Source organism: Suillus plorans, assembly GCF_016647745.1.
Source record: "Suillus plorans strain S12 chromosome Unknown HD556scaffold_9, whole genome shotgun sequence".
NCBI lineage: Eukaryota > Fungi > Basidiomycota > Agaricomycetes > Boletales > Suillaceae > Suillus > Suillus plorans.
In genome coordinates, this window is record NW_024537393.1 from 525,710 (window position 1) to 545,041 (window position 19,332).

The 19,332-nt window shown below is 48.3% G+C and overlaps 7 protein-coding genes across 7 annotated transcripts; 5 read left to right on the forward strand and 2 right to left on the reverse strand.

The window, feature by feature from the left end:
• The first annotated feature begins 39 nt into the window (after positions 1-39).
• HD556DRAFT_1342759 (uncharacterized protein) lies at positions 40-3,887 on the forward strand. The gene is made up of 12 exons (XM_041302157.1): positions 40-68; positions 238-624; positions 671-848; positions 897-1,108; positions 1,161-1,366; positions 1,418-1,762; positions 1,810-2,006; positions 2,061-2,434; positions 2,485-2,704; positions 2,761-3,086; positions 3,140-3,658; positions 3,708-3,887. Exons 2-12 carry the CDS (start codon positions 468-470, stop codon positions 3,839-3,841), a joined length of 2,868 nt encoding a protein of 955 aa, XP_041164331.1. The 5' UTR covers positions 40-68; positions 238-467; the 3' UTR covers positions 3,842-3,887.
• Positions 3,888-6,474: 2,587 nt separating this feature from the next.
• Positions 6,475-6,645, forward strand: HD556DRAFT_1195502 (uncharacterized protein; the record flags this gene model as incomplete). The annotated part of the gene is made up of 1 exon (XM_041296268.1): positions 6,475-6,645. A coding segment is annotated over one exon (171 nt), but the record flags the coding sequence as incomplete, so codon positions are not given.
• An 802-nt stretch (positions 6,646-7,447) lies between these two features.
• Positions 7,448-10,806, reverse strand: HD556DRAFT_1439203 (uncharacterized protein; the record flags this gene model as incomplete). Its single annotated transcript, XM_041305934.1, has 8 exons — positions 7,448-7,932; positions 8,206-9,126; positions 9,158-9,464; positions 9,513-9,563; positions 9,619-9,846; positions 9,894-10,342; positions 10,395-10,611; positions 10,660-10,806. 8 exons carry the CDS (start codon positions 10,804-10,806, stop codon positions 7,448-7,450), a joined length of 2,805 nt encoding a protein of 934 aa, XP_041164333.1.
• A 268-nt stretch (positions 10,807-11,074) lies between these two features.
• Positions 11,075-11,707, forward strand: HD556DRAFT_1305119 (uncharacterized protein; the record flags this gene model as incomplete). The annotated part of the gene is made up of 3 exons (XM_041299744.1): positions 11,075-11,174; positions 11,229-11,306; positions 11,361-11,707. The coding sequence occupies 3 exons, from the start codon at positions 11,075-11,077 to the stop codon at positions 11,705-11,707; spliced, it is 525 nt and encodes a 174-aa protein (XP_041164334.1).
• A 33-nt stretch (positions 11,708-11,740) lies between these two features.
• Positions 11,741-12,118, forward strand: HD556DRAFT_1439205 (uncharacterized protein; the record flags this gene model as incomplete). The annotated part of the gene is made up of 2 exons (XM_041305935.1): positions 11,741-11,864; positions 11,913-12,118. 2 exons carry the CDS (start codon positions 11,741-11,743, stop codon positions 12,116-12,118), a joined length of 330 nt encoding a protein of 109 aa, XP_041164335.1.
• Positions 12,119-12,187: 69 nt separating this feature from the next.
• HD556DRAFT_1305120 (uncharacterized protein) lies at positions 12,188-14,753 on the reverse strand (the record flags this gene model as incomplete). The annotated part of the gene is made up of 6 exons (XM_041299745.1): positions 12,188-13,062; positions 13,088-13,609; positions 13,667-13,855; positions 13,922-14,022; positions 14,075-14,484; positions 14,544-14,753. 6 exons carry the CDS (start codon positions 14,751-14,753, stop codon positions 12,188-12,190), a joined length of 2,307 nt encoding a protein of 768 aa, XP_041164336.1.
• A 1,322-nt stretch (positions 14,754-16,075) lies between these two features.
• On the forward strand, positions 16,076-19,293 carry HD556DRAFT_1230340 (uncharacterized protein; the record flags this gene model as incomplete). The annotated part of the gene is made up of 6 exons (XM_041297346.1): positions 16,076-16,753; positions 16,812-17,318; positions 17,384-17,774; positions 17,850-18,047; positions 18,096-18,962; positions 19,019-19,293. Coding segments are annotated over 6 exons (2,916 nt in total), but the record flags the coding sequence as incomplete, so codon positions are not given.
• Between the last annotated feature and the right edge of the window lie 39 nt (positions 19,294-19,332).

Sequence of the window (19,332 nt, forward strand, 5' to 3'; positions counted from 1 at the left end):
GCCTATTTACGCCTAATGCGTCATCCCGACGCGCCCCGCCATGCGCTAAGCTTCCAAACTAGGTGAGACTCTTTTCTCACGCCCCTTGCCCTTCTCCATCACCGCCAACGTCGTCTACCACCCGTTCTAGCCATCGACGCGGGCTTCCTGCGCCCCCAACAGCGTCGTTCACCACCATCTTACGTGGATCTGTCCGTTGGACCAAGTACAACGGCTCTGGACACCGCCTAGGTGAGTCTTTTCTCGCGCGCCCTTTGCCCTTATCCACCACCACCAACGTCGCCTACCACCCGTTCTAGCCATCGACACAGGCTTCCTGCGCCCCCAACAGCGTCTTTCACCACCTCCTACGTGGATCTGCCTGTTGGACCAAGCGCAACGGCTCTGGACGCCACCCTCATCTCTCAACACGCTTTCTACACTACCCTCACCTTGTCAATCACGCTATCTACACTCTCTAACCACCCATGTCGCGACCATCAGCGAGGAGGATCACAGGGCTGTCGAAGGCAACCATAAAACATGGTTTTCGACGCTCTGTGCGAACGATTGATGTACTGAAGGCAGGACAACAAACCCGACGAATGGAACATGTGAACGCCAAGCGGCAATCATGTATACAAGGTATGGTGTCCATTTTTCTTAGATGTTTGTCTTCTCATTTCCGCAGAGATGTCAGCTGAAGATCGTGCGGCTGTCGAGACTATGCTCATCGATTATGACACGGATATTGAGTCTATACCATACACTGCTCCCCCGGGCGAGGAGGGAGCCGAGTTTAGCCACGAGGGCGGAGAGTACGAGGTGTTCCAGGGGCTAGCTCAGCAGATGGCAGACCTCTCTGGATTGTAAGTTATTTGATTTCATGCCCACTAGCATGCGCTTACGCGTGCTAGCCACTACGTTGATCCACGTACACGTGGGGACCGCATTAATGTTCAGAATGCAAACTGGGATCTTCAGATGGAAGGCCTGGTCAGGGCTTATCTGGACTATCGCATGCGAGATAATGGCGACGGCATGCCAAGTGTTTTGAGCGATGATGACACTCTACGTGATGATGCTGACACTCTGATCCTGCAGAATATCGAGCTGGTCGACATTTTTAGTAAGCAATATTTTTCTTTCCGGTCAGAAGACTTTGCTCAACAGTATTCTAGGCCGAAAATTCGCATCGCTGCAACCCCTTGCCTCCCACAGGTTTCCGAATGAAAGCCTTATATATCATGGTTACCTTGGCTGTTCTCCGCTGCACCCGACTGTCGCCATTTCTCTCCGCACGCTTGCGGCTTATCGACAGTCTCACAGGACTTGCCCCCGGTTTAGTGTTCAAGCGCAGTGCAAGGCCCTGTGCCACCTCCACGATGTACGATATTCAATTGTATTGTGATATATCAATTACAATGTTGCTTCATAGATCCCTTACCAACCATATCTAAATACGCAATTCTCGGACGCATATGATGTTTACCTTGAGATCTTGCATCGGGTAGACTCCCTCATCAAAGCAGCACTGAAGCGCGATACACAAGATTGGCGCCTTCTCAACTCGTGTCCCTGTTGCTGTTACAAACTAGATGACGAAGACAACATGACTTTTGAGTGGCTTGCCACCATCGACGGTAACAATAGCTTGAAAAGATGGTCGTCTTCTATTTACGGCACATCTCCAAGGGATGATTCGCGGACTCGACGTTCTGACTACTGGCTCCATCGCGCGAACGTTGACCAATTCCAACTTAATGGCGCTCAACCTCATGAAGTAAGTTTTCAATTGATATGAAATATACAAACCTAATTTCTGATCAGCAAGATCCCACTGATGACTGGGAGGATGTGGTACAGTCCGACTCGGCACCATTCAACTGCGTTGACCGCTGGCGAAATGCTGGTCCGGAAGCACGTAAACGCATGTTTTCAGTTTTCGATGAATCTGGCATTTTTATTGCGGCCTGTCGCCACCGGTTCATTCTTTTAGTGTGTGATATGGTCAAAAGTGGCGAACTGTATGTAATTTTGATTTTGATTTTGTCATCATCATCGCTGACTGATTTTTCAAGCTCAAAATACCCGCTCGCTATTTTAGATCATCTGCTCAATGTCTACGGGAAGAATGGTGGCGTTGCATACGATATTGGATGCGCATTTTCCAAGACGCTGGAAAATAGCTGCCTTGGACCCCGAGCTCGTGAACTCAATTTACGACTGATGGTCGGAGCTTTCCATGGCCATGCTCACAACCGACGGTGTCAAATTGACTGGCATCCGATGTACATAGAAGGTACTGGCCACACCGAGGGAGAAGGCTGTGAACACGTTTTTTCATCATCAAATGAGCTTGCGCGCAGCACTCGCCACGCTACTCCATTTCACCGGCATCAAACGATCGAGCAACACTTTGCCTTTTGGGACGATGACAAGTACGCAGCGCTTAGTAAGTTATTATCATTTTACGAAATCCTAAGCTAACGGGTTGATGTGTAGGTACATTTTTACAGAATCATTACCGAGAGGCACTCACTGCCATTCAAACTCTCACCGGCGAACTTTCCTCACTGGAAGGTGTCCTCAATCTCACACACGCCGACTTCATTCGTTTTCACAAGGAAGAGCGCTCATACCTCGACGGCCTGAAGGAACCCCCTGTCAAGGATCGTGTCAGTGTTCGATATGTTCAAGCTCTTGATGAAGTTGTCGTCCGCCAGTAAGTCATATAGTTTAATTTGTATTTATTTGACACTTACATTATGTATATGACAGAAAGGAATGGAACACAGCACGAGAAGCCGCCAATCGGGCACTTGTGGATATTCATGTCGGTGGCTATCAGGAAATGCACACTGCCATCAATCAAGCCTGGATCCGAGTTGACGGATCATATTCGAAGCTTCAAAATGCGGAAGCGATGGCTTCGCATTTAGAGATTCAACTTGGGATTGATAAGCGATGGGAGATCGACAGCAAACCCTACCGTCAATTTCGCCAAGAAGCTTCACTTTTGACTTACCGCACAGCACTCGATGACTTAGAACGACTTGTCGTGATGCGTCTATTTGAGTTGTCGAAACTCTCGCTTTCAGGCACGGGTAAGATCATGCTATTTGCGCACTCACATAAGTGTTTATTTTGTTTATTTTAGGCTACAAACTACGTCAACAAATTAGCAAGGCTCTACAACGTCGATCACAGGCAATTCGGAACGCACTTAGCCGGTTCAATCTGCAGGCTGCTGCTCTTGTACCTCCGCGTCCACAGCTCACTTGGAAAGATATAGTGGAGTACAGCTTTCTGGGCGAGTTCGATCTTTTGCGCCAGTCTCGTTCTGACATTCGCACCCTGGACTGGACCAAACCTGCGCATCGCGAAGCTACGGTAAAGTACTTCAAACTTCAACGTGCCCGTGAAGAGATTCAACGCTTGAATATTGAAATTCGTCGGTTGCGTACAGCCATACATGATGAGGAACTCACTGTGAATGCCACCATCAATTCCCTTCTCGTATCCAACAAACCTGTTGGACTTGAACTGCAACGTCAATGGCGCAGTCGCGCTGCCATCAATGCAGCGCATTTGTTTAGATTAGATCGAATCATGTCGCAGGCAGGCTTTTCAGGCAAAAGAGGCCTCGGAACTCGACTCAACGGCACATCTAGCCATGGTATGTCCCCCGCTCTTCATTATTTGCAGCTTACATATCTCTAACGCAGAACCTGAGCGGATGATGGCGACTTCGACAATTTCAACAACTGACGAACAAAGTGGTGGAGATAATCTTGAGCATGAGGAGCAAGAACAGAATGTAGAAGATTTCGCTGATTTTTTGGCATCCGTTGTAGAGTAAATGTTGCGTCAAAAATACAATAGTAGTGTTGATATTGGAATTCGAGATGTTCAGACACGCAAAATGCTAGTGGCCGAACTGTAGTGGAATGGGAGAAATGTATGATGATCCTTAAAATATTCCTCTGCGGTGTAGTGTGATTTGCGCTCGATATACATATGATAATCCTCAAGCTTAACATATTCCCTTTCTACATATCATCTGCTACATACTTAGGCCGTTCTTAACATATTCCCTTTCTACATATCATCTGCTACTATATACTTAGGCTGTTCTTTAACATATTCCCTTTCTACATATCATCTGCTACATACTTAGGCCGTTCTTAACATATTCCCTTTCTACATATCATCTGCTACATACTTAGGCTGTTCTAACATATTCCCTTTCTACATATCATCTGCTACTATATACTTAGGCTCTTTAACACATTCCCTTTCTACATATCATCTGCTACTTAATTACATATTGTGATCTGCGCTCATGATATTTACCTGCTACTAATACTTATGACTTAGGAGCGCACTCTTAACATAATCGGTATCAATACATGCCTCAAGGCCTCAAATTTCATTACTTTCATAACTGCTCTCCCGAATCTCGCGCTTCAACCTCGCGCTTCAACCATGGTTCACTCTGTCTATGCCCCCTCCCCCACCACTCCAAACAAGACACTTCCAGCTCGTGCAGAATCTCCAGAAACTGTGTCTGGTGTTATGGACAAGCCAGCGCAGGTGGCTCGCTTCTCACTGTCCAGCTTAGCAGCGCTACACTCAAGCTCGTTTGCTCAAGGTTTCAGCAACGGAGAACGACAGGCAGCAGCTCGCGCGTTACTCAAGCATGAAGCCCACGTTGACGGTACTCACTATCATACCCGAAAGCCTGGTGGCCTCCATCCGTCTCATATCGCCTTCAATTCATACACATCATCAAACGAACGATCCATCACACAAGAAGATTTCCTTGACGCAGCATTACAAGACCTGTTCGATGTGGTGAGCTTTTTTTATTTTCTATCTTTGTATACTAATGACATAGATTGTTAGATCACAATGCAAGATCGTCTTGATGGTGGAATTTCCATCCTCATGCGTTGTGCTGGTTCTGAAGCCTCAGAAACGCTGTCTCCGGAGCACTTCACTGTCGATCTGTACATTACGCCACGGGAACATCGTGAAACACCAGAGCGGATTGGGGGAGATTTATCAGCCTTAGTGCAGGCTTTCAGCGAGGAGTTTGTCATCCCCCATCTGCAGCGCTATGCAGAACGTTGTCGCATTGAGGGCATCATCCCTCCCCGGCATTGTGAGTCTCCTCTGTTTCCATGTTCACAAGCTTACTTTTTTCAAAGACCCGGCAAGTCAAGTGAATCCTTCTGGACCCCCATTTTTGCCTGGACCCTTGGTGGCCACAGGTGCACGTATTCAGTGTTCCGCTCGTCCCACCAAGCAGTTCGAACGTGATTTTGAAGTTAGCAACAAGTCGCTTTCAGCTGCTGTTCAGATGGGTCAAGCCCTCGCGAAAGCATCGCCTAGCAAGAGCAAGTCAGACATTCGGCAGCGTCGCAACGCTGACGCATTTCTATTGAGTGCCGCTCAACAAGGTACTGCAACTGTCCCAAAGCCCCCCGGTACCAAAAATACGACCAAGTCAACTGGCGCAGCAGCATCTTTCCAAGCTGGGGCCCCCTTGATCAGCATAGGTCCGCACTCCGATGCTGTGCTTGATCGGTTCGGTTTAGACGATCACATACTTCCCAAACTTCATCAGCTCATCGGCTCCGTTCGCAGCAGCCGATGGGAGGCTGTGCTTCAATCACCGAAATGGAACCTGACTTATGAACAGGCATCGAACCTGAGTAGAGCACTCAATTCTGACGTTCACAGCAACCGAGCTATGCCCACAAACACTAAGGTATTTTATATTTCTACCGTTATTTGAATTGATTGACAATTTAATCACTTTCTAGCCGCCGTCTTCGTTCCTTTCACAAATATTCACATTTCTTGGCGCCCTAGTTTTTATGTGCGCACTTTACTTGTTTTTTCTCTTGTTCTTGTTCTAGATCCCCGATTGTGTGTGGCAAAAGCCACCGATGTTTTTTTTGAATAGTTACACCAATATACGTGCTCCGTTGTGCTTGCCGTTTGCGTATAAATTGGCTGCGCGGGTGTTTACTAACCGCTGAAATACCCAGGTCAATGGCCACCCAGACCTTTCACGCGACACAGACTCACAAACGCGTCCAGGCTTTGCCTACTCGTCGCACGAGGGTCACTCTCAGTAAGGAGGCCCGCGCTGCCCTTACTGCTCGGCGTCGTGAAAATGCGCATCAATTCAGATCAGCTCTCGGTGATGCTTGGAACGGTCTCGATGAGACCGTAAAGGAAATCGCATCTTCTCACCACAAGAGTTTCCGCCGTGTACAAAATGACTTATGTTTAGGCCGGGGGATGATGAGATTCAAGCGCTTGAAGTTGAATGCGTGGAACGCATTCTGTTGGAAAAAACGGCAGGATAATCAAGAGAATGGTACGTGGTTTGACAACACACGAACAACGTACTTACTGTGCCGTCAAGGGGCGACGGGCAAGGACGTCCTACAAGAACTCGTCAAGAGCCACCGTGCGGAATATCAAGAGCTCACGGATGACGAGAAGGCTGAGATTTTGCTCGAGTACAGCGAGCACAAGGAGACACAAGCCACGGGCATCCGAATCTCAACAAAGTCAAAGGTTAATGATGTCACCCAGACCCTCAAGGCCGTTGAGAACGAGGCGAGTCCTCATGCATCTTCATTTTGGATTCACTGACACAGTTTACAGCTTAACAATTTGAGGAGCCGTACGGGAGCCGAGGCGATCCTCTACACGACGCGTGGGTCCACGGACCTCCCTCTTCGTGGTGTCGCTTTTGCTACCGAAGGTGTGGACGAGTTTATGTCGTCTGTAATGAATATCGACAATCAAGATTTAATTAGCAAGATGGAAGGATTCGCTGTCCAGGGCATGAAAGGTATGTTTGCTCACATAGTACAGTAACTTATACCCGTATTAGACGGACAGCTGAGGGTGACAATGTAGCAATAGAGGCGGGCCAGCCCATGTGGGCCCATGGCAACAATTGTACCATGGTAGACGAGTGGGCTGCAGGGTTGTGTGTACCTGTTGCAAACGGATGGGCCGGTGGTATATAGTGTAGATGGTAGTATAGGAATGTACTATATAGGATATCTATGTAAATAGTAGTGAATGCAATGAGCTATAGAGACGAGTGGGCCGGCTGAATGGTGTGCAATGTAAATGAGTGGGCCAGGGAGATGGGTATGATGGGGACGAGTGGGCCGGGGGTATGAAGTGCAATGGAGACGGGTGGGCCGGTATGCAAAGTACAATAGAGACGGGTGGGCTGGGATGAGAAGTACAATTGAAGACGAGTGGGCTGGGGGTATGGGGTGCAATGGAGACGGGTGGGCCGGTATGCGAAGTACAATAGAGACGAGTGGGCCGGGGGTAAGGGTGTAATGGAGACGAGTGGGCCGGTATTTGAAGCACAATGGAAGACGAGTGGGCTGGGGGTACCAGGTGAAATGGAGACAGGTGGGCCTCATGATATTCCACCCGGTGGATAATGGAAATATTTGCCGGTATGGATGATACAGATGAGCCGGAAGAGTGTTGTGGGACAGAGGTGAAGGTGAGATGGATGATACAGATGAGCCGGAAGAGTGTTGTGGGACAGAGGTGAAGGTGAGATGGATGATACAGATGAGCCGGACTTCCGGTGTGCGAGAGGTGAAGGCGAGATGGATGATACAGATGAGCCGGACTTCCGGTGTGCGAGAGGTGAAGGCGAGATGGATGATACAGATGAGCCGGACTTCCGGTGTGCGAGAGGTGAAGGTGAGATGGATGATACAGATGAGCCGGACTTCCGGTGTGCGAGAGGTGAAGGTGAAATGTATGATACAGATGAGCCGGACGTCGGCTGTCCGATTGAGGTGAAGGTGAAATGGATGATACAGATGTGCCGGACCTCCGGTGTGCAAGAGGTGAAGGCGAGATGGATAATACAGATGAGCCGGATGTCCGCTGTGTGATTGAGTGAAATGGATGATACACATGAGCCGGAAGGGCGTTGTGTGATATACAATGATGGAAATACCATCCAGTATAGCAACATTCTCACTACTAAAATGCAGGTTGTGCGATTATATGATGCATTGTCTTCAACATTGAAAGCACCAGAGCTTGACAACACAATGTAGACAACTAGTACATACGAAAACATGAATGATATAGACTAGTATTATGTCGGCCCGTCACCGGAAGGCTTGCTTGGATACCTAGCACTCACTGACCGACCTTGGTGCGATAGAGGTCCAAAGCGCGGGCGTGGCAAAGGAGCTGAGACGGACTGGGCATCAGCCGGCACATTTGATGGCCCGGCGACCGGGAGAATAGGAGATTGCACAGGTGGTGCACCAACCGGAGGAACAGATGGGCCGGATTCCCTCATGGTCAGTGAAGGGATGATGGTGGAATTGGATGGCACCCGGTTGTGCCTTGCGACCGGTGATCCATCTGCAGTATCACCCAACATATCACCACCGGTCTGGGCACCCATCCAAGAGACATCCGGAGTGAACACATTGTTGGTCACAGTGCGAGCAAATGCACTGATAGATGGGTCATGGGCTGTCATGGGGGGTGGATTAAATGCCGGTGGAGTTGATGCTGTGACCTGAGTAGATCTTTGCTCCCTCAGATACCTGACAATACCTCTTACTTCAGCCGTGCACTCAGCAAGGAGTCCCTTCTGCACACGCATATCCCGCCCTATGTCATCAATCTGCATGGACATGGCGCTATCAGATGCCTCGGCGATGTCCATGCGATTCTCCAAGTGATCATGCCGGACGTCAATTTCCATTCGATCGTGTGTGCGCAGTTCCTCCATCTCGATGCGAATTTGGGCCAACATGGCCTCCATCTCATCATGAGAGAGAGGGTATTGGGCGGAATGACCAGGTCTGGAAGGAGAGACAGGAGAGGGATGGTTGAAAACGACCGGTAACGGCGAGAACCGGATATTGTCCTCCGAGGCCATGGCCGGTGATGAAGGTGGCATCTCATCATTGCCGGGCTCCACCCAATGATCAGGAGGGAAATCGTGTGCGGATGCCAAAGGGGCCGGTTGTTGTGCAGAACCGCCGGCAGCAACCATCTGGACATCATCGACGTTGTCCTCCTCTTCGATAGGACTTGGGTGCCGGATATCCTTGCCTACAAGAATACATCAGAATGGACAAGTAACCGGAAACAAAAGACTTGCCTTTCGCCTTGGATTTCCCACTCATCTTCTCTCCGGTGGCTTTGGACCGGATGGTCTTGGAGCGAGTGGCTACTGCGACTGCAGGTGGTGCAGTGACGGTGATGGGGGTAATGGTGTTGGCAGAGGTGGTGGGTGCGCTCTCTGTGTTAGTCCGGATGCATGCCATCTTCCACAGATAGCACAATGAGCAAGTCGAGGCGATCTCGCCTTTCTTCGTCAATCGGGGGAAACACTCGACATTCTTGGCCAGACATCTATCACAAGGCGGATGGGGTTCATCAACGCGGGGCTATGGAGAATTAGTATGGTGAAGCATGGCATTGACCGGAAGACACACTGGTTCTGGCACTTTGCCCTTGCTGGTGGCCTTGCCCTTGGGCTGCATGGACTATTCAATAATGTTAGCGTTGTATATCACCTGTGCTATGACAAGCAAATCCTACCAGTTTTTGCCGTTTCCCTGGTCTGACAGTGGCCTGCATCGTGATGAGTGATAGACCGGTAAATGTGAAGTAAAATAATGAACTTGCCTTTGGCCTGCCTTGTGTATCATCATCCTCATCCTCCAATTCATCCTCTTCATCGTCCTGAATCACAACCCGCTGACTTGCCTTCGACGCACTGCCCTTCTTTTTGACAACGATGACAGCCTGACGAGTTGATTTCCGGGGCTGCTTGTTGCATTAGTAACGTTGAATATCTCAAGAAACAAACACACCTCAACGTCCAGAAGATCATCCACATCGATCCCCTCGCCATCCTCATCGCCATGATCTTCCGGTGCCTTTGCCTTCCCTTTCCCCTTCTCCTTCCCCTTCCCCTTCCCCTTTGCCTTTGCCTTGTCATTGTCGGTAGTGTCAGTGTCAGACAAAATTGCCTTCGACTTTGGTGCAGGCTTCCGGGCCCGGTTGACACGGGGCAAAGGGGGGCTGCTGAGCCGGCGTTTCCGGTTTGTTGATGTCCCGGCTGTTGCTGTCCCACCGGGTGGCACATCTTTAGGTATGCGAATGCTGATGCGTGGTGCCGGTGTCGGTGCAGAGGCCGGTGCCGGTACTGGAACAGGTACCGGTGGTGGGGCAGGTACCGGTGGTGGGGCAGGTACCGGTGGTGGGGCAGGTACCGGTGCAGGAGTAGGTACCGGTGCAGGTGCAGGTGCAGATGCAGGAGCTAGTGCAGTCACAGGTGTGAGTACAGGTTGCATGAGGAGGAATATCCTTACCAGTAGCTGCAGGTGAAGCAGGCGGTGCATGACCCAATGTCTTACTGTACAATGGATGCTTCATGCACATATCCTGATTGTTACCAAGATGGTTCCAATCCGGTACTACCACCAATTGTGAGGTGCGCCTCTGAGCGCGAAAGATCTCAGCTGCAAGTGACAGCAGGCCAGGGGGAACATATGAAGCGTCCCTCCCATATGAACGAATCGCGACATTCTGGGACCCTAGTATCAATACAGGCAACCGACAGGACGACAAACATACCACTTCACGAGCAATCTCGTGGCTCAACTCCATTTTCTCATCCTGAGACTGCGACCGGAGAACATCTTGAACCATGTCATCGAGCCGGGCGACAAGAGCGATGAGAGCCTGGTTGGCAGCCGCAGCAGAAGCAGATTGAGAAGACATGATAGTGAGACGATTACAATAGAGCTAGTGGACAAGTCACCCGGAAGAGACGTGTAAAACAACAACACTTATAAAATTTTCAATCACCGGCTAGCCGGGCCGACTCGGACATATCCGAGTCCATTGTTCGCCTCATTGTTGTCAGTCTATTTTTAGATATAAATGTCTCATTGTTGACACGTCATCAGTAATCAATTGTTGCCAACCAACCTGTGAGTACATCATCCGGTCGCAGCCTTCTGTAGAACATGATTCTTCCAGTGATATCATGAAGTCCGTGGATTTGTACGACCCATTCCAGAAGAAAAGAAGGATGCGATCATCGGCGATTGCTCAGCATAATCTACATGTATCTAGTGAGGATGTAGGTAAGAAACCATCACCTCCCACAACGTACCGGTTGATATTATCCGGCATCCCAGTTCATAGCATCTTGGAGCCAGGGAGAGAGGAGCGCACTTACTACAACCCTTTCATGGTTTGTTCAAGCATGGGTGAATGTGAGTTCATCTCATGCTAAGCGATGGTAAGGACAATTGATATGAATTTTAAAGATCTAGATGTCCTGTCAGCCCATGATGGGTTGCAAGACGGTAAAAGATTGAAGATGAACTCTGAACCGGCAGATGACGACCGGTCACTGGACCTGGGATTTCCTTTGTCAGATTATGACCAGATGACCGACAACCACGACCAACAACAATCAGACATGTTGGATATGCAATTTCCCACCTTGTCTGATGATGACCGGTCAAATGGTGAGATGTTGGATTTGGGATTTCCTCCACAGCCGGATGATGAAGATGTGCTTGATTTGGGCTTTGATATTGACCTCTGTGATCCGGCCGGCAACACAGGCATGTCGCTGGAATCTACATCTCATAAATTGACACTCATTTGAAACGATATTTGACTAGAAGACGGGGCTCTTGACATGGGCTTCGGCACATATCTGGCAGATGATTCGCTTGATAAAGGGACTAATATTTCACCGGAAGAACACCCTTTAGATATGGGTTTCGAGATGGATCCGGTACGTGTTGATCTGGATCAGTCTTGTAAGCCTTCTTGCTGTTCCCGAGATTGTTCTGATCATTTAAACTTAGTCGCCGTCAGTCGACAGGATCCAGTTGGATATGTAATTCAACGGGCTGTAGGTGATTTGCGCGAGGCAATGCACCGGTTGCAGATTGACCGGGCTGGTAATGCAATGTCGCCGGACGAAGCCTTTGCTAGAGAGCAAGTTCTTGACTGTACACAAGAGTTATTGTTGGCATGTCAACTGATGTCGATATCTCGACTTTCAACGTGAAGTATATATTTATAGTCAAATGCTATCTACACCTATCACTAGAATACTTGCTTACAACGATCCAAATTACTACGATTGCATATACTGAGCTTTATAAGAGGCCTTTGTACTTCTATGAGAGCGCTTTGGCTCTGGATTGGTTGTCTGTGCTTCAGATGCTTTGGCTTTCTTGCCGGAGTCCCTTCTTGGGGCAGGGGGTGTTGGTTTGTGCACCGGTGCTTTGTTAGTTTTATTCTTGGCATAGACACCTGATGTAGGGCCAAATGCACGACTTCTAGAAAGATGTTGCGAAGGCAGAGGATCATTGTCATCATTACCGGTTGATTGTGCAGAACCGGTGCTGGTGTTGTCTTCTGCCTGTCCCCTTCCACTTGCAGTCAGCTTTGATTTCTTGACTGGTGGCGGACCATCCGACTCCAAATCAGATTGAATGGGAGCAACCCTACCCCTCTTTTGGGATGATTTTAATTTAGGTGGTGGTAGGACCGGTATGGATCTCTTGACCGGTGGGCGAGTATCTTCCTCCTCTGAAGCCGGACGAGTGCTGCGGACGGTATTGGTCCGCTTGGCCTTTGAAGTTGGTTGTGGGACAGGTATGGATTTCTTGACCGGTGGGCGAGTATCTTCCTCTGAAGCTGTACTAGCCCTGCGAACGGTATTGGTCCGCTTGGCCTTTGAAGGTGGTGGTGGGACCGGTATGGATTTCTTGACCGGTTGGCGAGTATCTTCCTCCTCTGAAGCTGTACTAGCCCTGCGGACGGTATTGGTCCGTTTTGACTTTGAAGGTGGTGGTGGGACCAGTATGGATTTCTTGACCGGTGGGCGAGTATCTTCCTCCTCTGAAGCTGTACTAGCCCTGCAGACGGTATTGGTCCGTTTTGCCTTTGAAGGTGGTGGTTGGACCAGTATGGATTTCTTGACTGGTAGGCGAGTATCTTCCTCCTCTGACGCCGGACTAGTGCTGCGGACCGTATTGGCCCGTTTTGCCTTTGAAGGTGGTGGTGGGACAGGTATGGATTTCTTGACCGGTGGGCGATTGTTGATAGATTTTGACTTTGGTGGTGGTGATTGGTGGTGGTGATTGGAGGTTGTCATCGTAATAGTGATCGTCGTCCTTCTCCTCATCTTCATCATCCTTGTCCTTATCCTCACTACTAGACACCGGTTCCACCCCCCTGGTGCGCCTTCCGGTGGACTTTTTCACTGGAACCCTGGGTCTCGCATCAGAACCATTGCCAGAGATTATCTCTGCCGGTTCTCTCATTGTCTTATCATCGCCTTCCCAGCCTTTAAATTCAAAGGTTGGGCGAACCTGGTCCTTCTGTCTTTGACACCACAACTCTAACAGCCGGTCAGCATCAGCCAGCCGAATCTTTGATGGATCGTCGAGCCTCCAGCCGGTAGGTAAAAACTTGGCTGCAATAAAGTCACCCTGAGCCATCCTAACTGAGGCCCAAGGAACAGACGCCTTTGGTTGTTGGCTGCACAATCCTGAAAAATTGCTGGTCAGCAGATCAACTCTCCAGATGCATCATTTGTGAAACTGACTGTAGTGCTTTGTGAGGAAAGTCCTTATAAGACGCTTTTTGCTCTCTAGGTTAAGCTCTGTGACGTCCGGTATGACCGGCAGCCCATAGCTATCCACCTCCAAAGGATAATCGTCCTTCTTTCCACCTTTCTTCCTGCTCTTCTTCACCTCCTCTTCGTTATCATCGTCATCATTATTCAGGTCAACGTCTGGTATCACCCCAGGTCAGATAAGTACTTGACTGAATGGCGCAAGATTTTCAAACAGAAGCTCACCAAACTCTTCACCAGCATAGGCATTCCACTCCGATAACATGGACTTCCAGTCCTTCGTATCGGTATAACTATTCCCCTCCAACTTTTCATTGAAGTCAATTCTTTCAACCGGATCAGTATATCTTTACCGGTTGAGTGTGAAGCGGAACTCACCCATTGATCCGGACTTCGTCTTCCTCTGTTTTCCATGCTGACAATATGAAAATTCTCATACCGGCCTGCTTCCACAACTTTGTTGCCAGATCCTTCATCATACCGGGTGCTTTCTTCTTTGCAAAGTCCGCCTGAACAGCTGCAGGAGGAGCCTTGGCAGACCACTCAATCGCAGTGTTCTGAGCCTCCTCCAGCTCCTCTTTAGATAGACTGGCCACCACTGCAGTGAGTGTTGTCTGATATCTTTCAATAAATTTCTTCGATCCTGGCATTGCTCCGGTCTTTTCAATGATCTCCTCCTTGCGCAGTTGTTCTATGACCGACCGGGAAGTCCATTTCTGACCGAACTTGTTGGCTTTCTTTTCTCGAGTCTTTTCAGGTCTCCGGTTATATAACCAGTCCCGGTACGTCTTGATACATCATGATATAAGTCGGTCATCATGTATAAATTTAAAGTTCTACTGCTCACATATTTCCTGTTCTTCAATGACCGGTCATCCATAGCAGGGGCATGCACCTTGGCCTCTTTTATGACGGCCTTCAGAATCTTTTTTCTATCGTTGGCAGCTGCTTCCTTCCATTCTTCTAGGTGGGATTTCAAGACCAGCACCTCTTCATCGGTTAATTTCTTCTGCTTGGTCTTTTTTGGGCTATCGACTGATGAGTTGGACCGGGGCATGGCAAAGTAGTTGAGGAGCAGTGGACGTCTTGATAGAAGAAAGGATGCATGTGTATCTCACAGTAATAGGTTACATAACCGATGTACGTGACTGCAAACCGAACAAAGGATTGTCCAATACTCGTTCATTGGTATGAATCCCTCAACATCCTATGTGTTTCTGATTCATAGAATGTAGAACTGTAAAAGCATATGGACTTAGACCTGTATTATATAGTATATGGGCAGCATACAGCCCTCAAATACTGGATACCGCCCTGTGCAATCATATTCCACAACTTGCTCAAGTAAGTATAATCACAAATGACTTTGAGGGCCAGCATGAATGTGGACATTAACAGCTGGTGTCCTGAAGATCAAACCAGAAGCCTGTTTGTCTCTAGAGTTGGTTATTTGGTTTGAACTGTTCTCTCAGAGCATGTTTTGCAATGCCAGTGCCCTCGACTAAAGTTTAATCAATGTATTGACTTTGCCAGACTCGTCAATAATCTAATCGAAAGAAGTATATATTGCTGCCGAACCCTCGTAATTACCTGAATGATTGTTCTACAGCCAACAATCCAGAATGCTGGCTAGAAAGAAGTATTTAAACATTGAAATGTAACCTCCGGTCGATGTACTTTATCCAGTCAATTGTCATGTAACTTGAACATGAAATCCATGCGACTCGGGTTAATGGGAGGATTACGGTGTTTGTGATGTCATGCAACTATGGCAACCTCAGTGACTCCAACCTTAATATATCCCATACAGGTGACATTGCAAGATCTTCGGTGAGATCACAGGAACAATGTGGTAATCCCGACCGGTCAAACCATTCGGAGTCTGAACAACACCGGATCAATTGGTCCCTTGATGACTGGGTAGTTCAATGACTACGAAGGGAAAATGTGGTAATCTCGACGGTTCAAAATCCCCGGAAACTGGAATTGATGGAAGGCACCGCAGTGAAGGTCATGTGCTAGGCTACCAGTCATCAAGTTTACAGCACACCGATCCTTTCCAGTCAATATGGCAAATACCAAACAAAAGGGAATCACATACACCCCTCCTACAAAGAAACGATTACCTCAGCTGTATAAGCTCAAGGAAAAAACTACAACCAGGGGATCGAGGTCATCTTGGGTGAAAGATTCATGGGCTAGGAAAACAAAGTCGGTAACATCATCACCAATAAAATCACCCTCAAAGCATAAATCTGGGTCGCCTCACTTGCTCTATGAAGGTGCTGACTTTGAGTTTGACCAAGGTAACATCCCCCAGCCTAAATTTCCAAAATCCCAGGCAAGCAACAGTTATCTTCATTTCCCCGGTCTGACCGGACCATACAGAGTCAGAATGCATATCTCCGGCAATGGAAATGCAAGTTCAAGGACTACATAAATTCACTCATGATCAGAGAAGCCCCACCAGCCAACCGACTTTGCTCAGTCTGCAAGAAGGATGGGGTGTATAGATGTCATGGCTGTTTCAATGAGCCACTCTTTTGCACAGACTGTTGCAGAATTCAACATCAAAGACATCCATTCCATCGCATCAGTCAATGGACCGGATCATTTTTTCAAGAAACTTCACTCATTAAAGTTGGCCTGCACATTCACCTTGCTCACGACGGCACTCCATGTCCCAGCAGCACCGATGACTCATCAGACTTCTTTCAGTGGTCAGATACCGATGACAATATAGATGACGATTATCCGGAAGGACCTTTCATTCAACCGGTCAGAGACTCAGATCGTCCGGCAATAACTGTAGTAGACAAGTCCGGCGTTCACTCCCTTTCCATATGTTATTGCCAATGCCCCAGTGCTCTCAGCCGAGACATACAGCTCTTTCAAGCAGGCTTGTTTCCGGCGTCTTTCACCAGACCAAAAACTGCATTCACATTCGCTGTCTTGGACGACTTTCTGTTAGACAATCTCGAGTGCGGTACATCGGCCATGAATTACTACAGCAAAATTCGCAGACTCACCTCTAGCATCTTTCCACTGATGGTTCCGGTGAGCTGGGTTTTATTCTGTACTTCACATTCTGGTCATTAAAGAATGATATCTGTAGGATCGCTATAGAGAGCTCATGAGAGCTGCCAGGCAGTGGCGACAATGCAAGCTCTACAAGTGGCATGGATTTGCTCACAAAGATGACCAGCCAAAGGATGGTGATCTTGCCCTATTTTGTCCGGCATGTCCGCAACCGGGTATAAACTTGGACCTGTCTACCAGTACAGTCGCCCAGCCTGACGATACACCTTCCTGGCTCATGACTAGGTATTTGGTCATGGATGGCAATTTCAAAGCCGAGCACATGCATCCGGTGAATCCATCCGATGAAGTATCATTAATGGATGGTCTGGGGTTCATGGTCTCCGATGAAAGATACAAGAGCCATTTGGCCATTGCTCAAGACAATGTCCAAAGGTTGGATTGCAATAATCACCGGGCAGTAAATCAAGCAAACGCCTCGCGGCAAAGGCTGGAAGCCACCGGTATAGGAGGATGTGCATGTGCACGGCATGGATGTTTTGTCCCACATTCCATGGTTGACTTTCAGAAAGGCGAAAGGTCAGTACATATTGCATCCGGTCACATCAATGGATGATCTTACAACTCTTACGTGGAATAATCAGGCAGATGAACATGGACTATGCATTAAGTCAAGCTCTCAACTATAAGACCGACGGAATCTCTCGAGCCATCACATTCTACGACATAAATTGTCAGTATAACAAGTATTTGAAGGACCGGATCGCTTCCAGCATGTATCTTTCCATCCCCATAGGTATGGATATCATTCCTGGAATCGGTTTGTGGCATGTACATGGACATCAAGACAACTGCTTTGTCCGGTATGCATCAAATTTTATCCATGGGACCGGCCGGATAGACGGAGAGATTATGGAAACCCTCTGGGCACCTTTGAATATAATATCTCCATCGGCCAGGGGCATGGGAACTCCCCATCGCAAGGAGGTATTGGATTATCAGATGAATGATTGTAATTTCATGAAAATGATTCGTATAAGTAAGTCACCCACCTCCAGATGTGCGTGTGTTGTCGGCGCTCATACAATTCATGTCCGGATGGCACGTCCGGTAGCTAAGTTTCTGTCCAGAAAATTCAAAGAGGCCATCAAGGGGGCTTCGGAAAGCAAACTTGCTTTTGATAATCTTAACGAGACTGCCAACCCCGACATGGTAGTTCTTTGGAAGGCAGAGGAGGCATTGGCTCATGCAAACAGAGCAGAGGATCCTACGGCTATGGACATCTATGAGGTCCGGTTGGAAAGAGGCAAGTGTCCACTTTTATTGGCTGTCCGGTAGGTCTGATCATGAGGTCGTGCAGCGCCAACAAAGAAACAGCAGGAATTGCGCCTGTTGCAGGCTCAAAATCGCCCTGAACATCCGGTCATCAACCCTCCTGGTCGACGAGGAGCCGCCACTTGGCTTGCAACCGGTCTTACCATAGAGGAATCGCAAATATCTCTCTGCAAGGATGTGAGAAGTTTGCGAATGCACCCAACGGACATGCAACTGTTGAGAGTGGCTCGATGCCGGGATAAGCTTCACACTCAGATCACGAGCTTTCTTGAGATGTCACCTACTTATCTCGGAGTTGGAGTCAATGTCAATGATCCGGATTGTCTGGTTACTGTTTGTAACTCACTGGATGATTGTGAAGATTACTCCGATTTTGACGAAGATCAAAATCCTGATCTGGACGTACACAATGCTTCCATATTTCAACCGGAGCTCACTGTCATACCCCTACCATCCAACATTGGTGCAGTGAGGTGCAGGGAGTTAGGTCTCACCAATCTCATCAAAGAAGAAATTGCCCTCCGAGAAGGTCAGGCCAATGACGCACTGCATGCCATTAGAGTTCATTTAGGAGATAAAGCTGTTTTATTCCGCAATACTGTCCGGTCAGCCAAGTCACAGGCTTCATCTACTAGGGCATGGACTCGAGTTCGCTCAGTTGAAACAGCAGTCAATCTCCATGCTCGTATATATTCGAAATGCCGGTCGCAACTGGCCAAACTCCCTGACCACGACCTCTTGAAGAAATACCTTCCTTTGAAGAAAGAAGACCTGAAAGCCAGCTCTGCGGTGGCCGATCCAAATGCACGTGGTCAGAGAGATACCCCTCTTTCATGGTTCTGGTCCTTGGATGTTCAGGGAGACACATCAGGAAATGACTGGATGACTGAATGTGTGTCTAGTGTTTCTGATTATGAGGTCGTCCGGTCTCACATGTTCTAATTATAGTTTACCGGGTTAATTGGCTCCGGACAAAAGCACTGCGCGATCGCTGGAATGAGGAGGTTATTCTTGTCAAACACGAAATGCAGTGGTCAATTAATTTCTTCACCCACAGAGCCAAGCAATGGCTCTGTCACATGCACAATGCTACTTCTGCAGGGCTCACCGGACATACATGTTATGCTGCCAGACAATCTCACATATATGACCTGCTGGCAGCACATGCAGAGGATGCTTTTCGGAAAATGATCGTTGGGATAGAAGTCCCAGTTCCGGGTTAGTTGCATAATTGTGATTACCGGTTGATAATATATGAACAA

Excerpts from the sequence above, each read along its gene's own strand:
- HD556DRAFT_1342759 (XM_041302157.1), top strand. The coding sequence starts at position 468 with ATGTCGCGACCATCAGCGAGGAGGATCACAGGGCTGTCGAAGGCAACC. Across the intron at positions 1,763-1,809 it reads ATGGCGCTCAACCTCATGAA|CAAGATCCCACTGATGACTG; the intron begins GTAAGTTTTCAA and ends ATTTCTGATCAG. Across the intron at positions 2,435-2,484 it reads TGACAAGTACGCAGCGCTTA|GTACATTTTTACAGAATCAT; the intron begins GTAAGTTATTAT and ends GTTGATGTGTAG.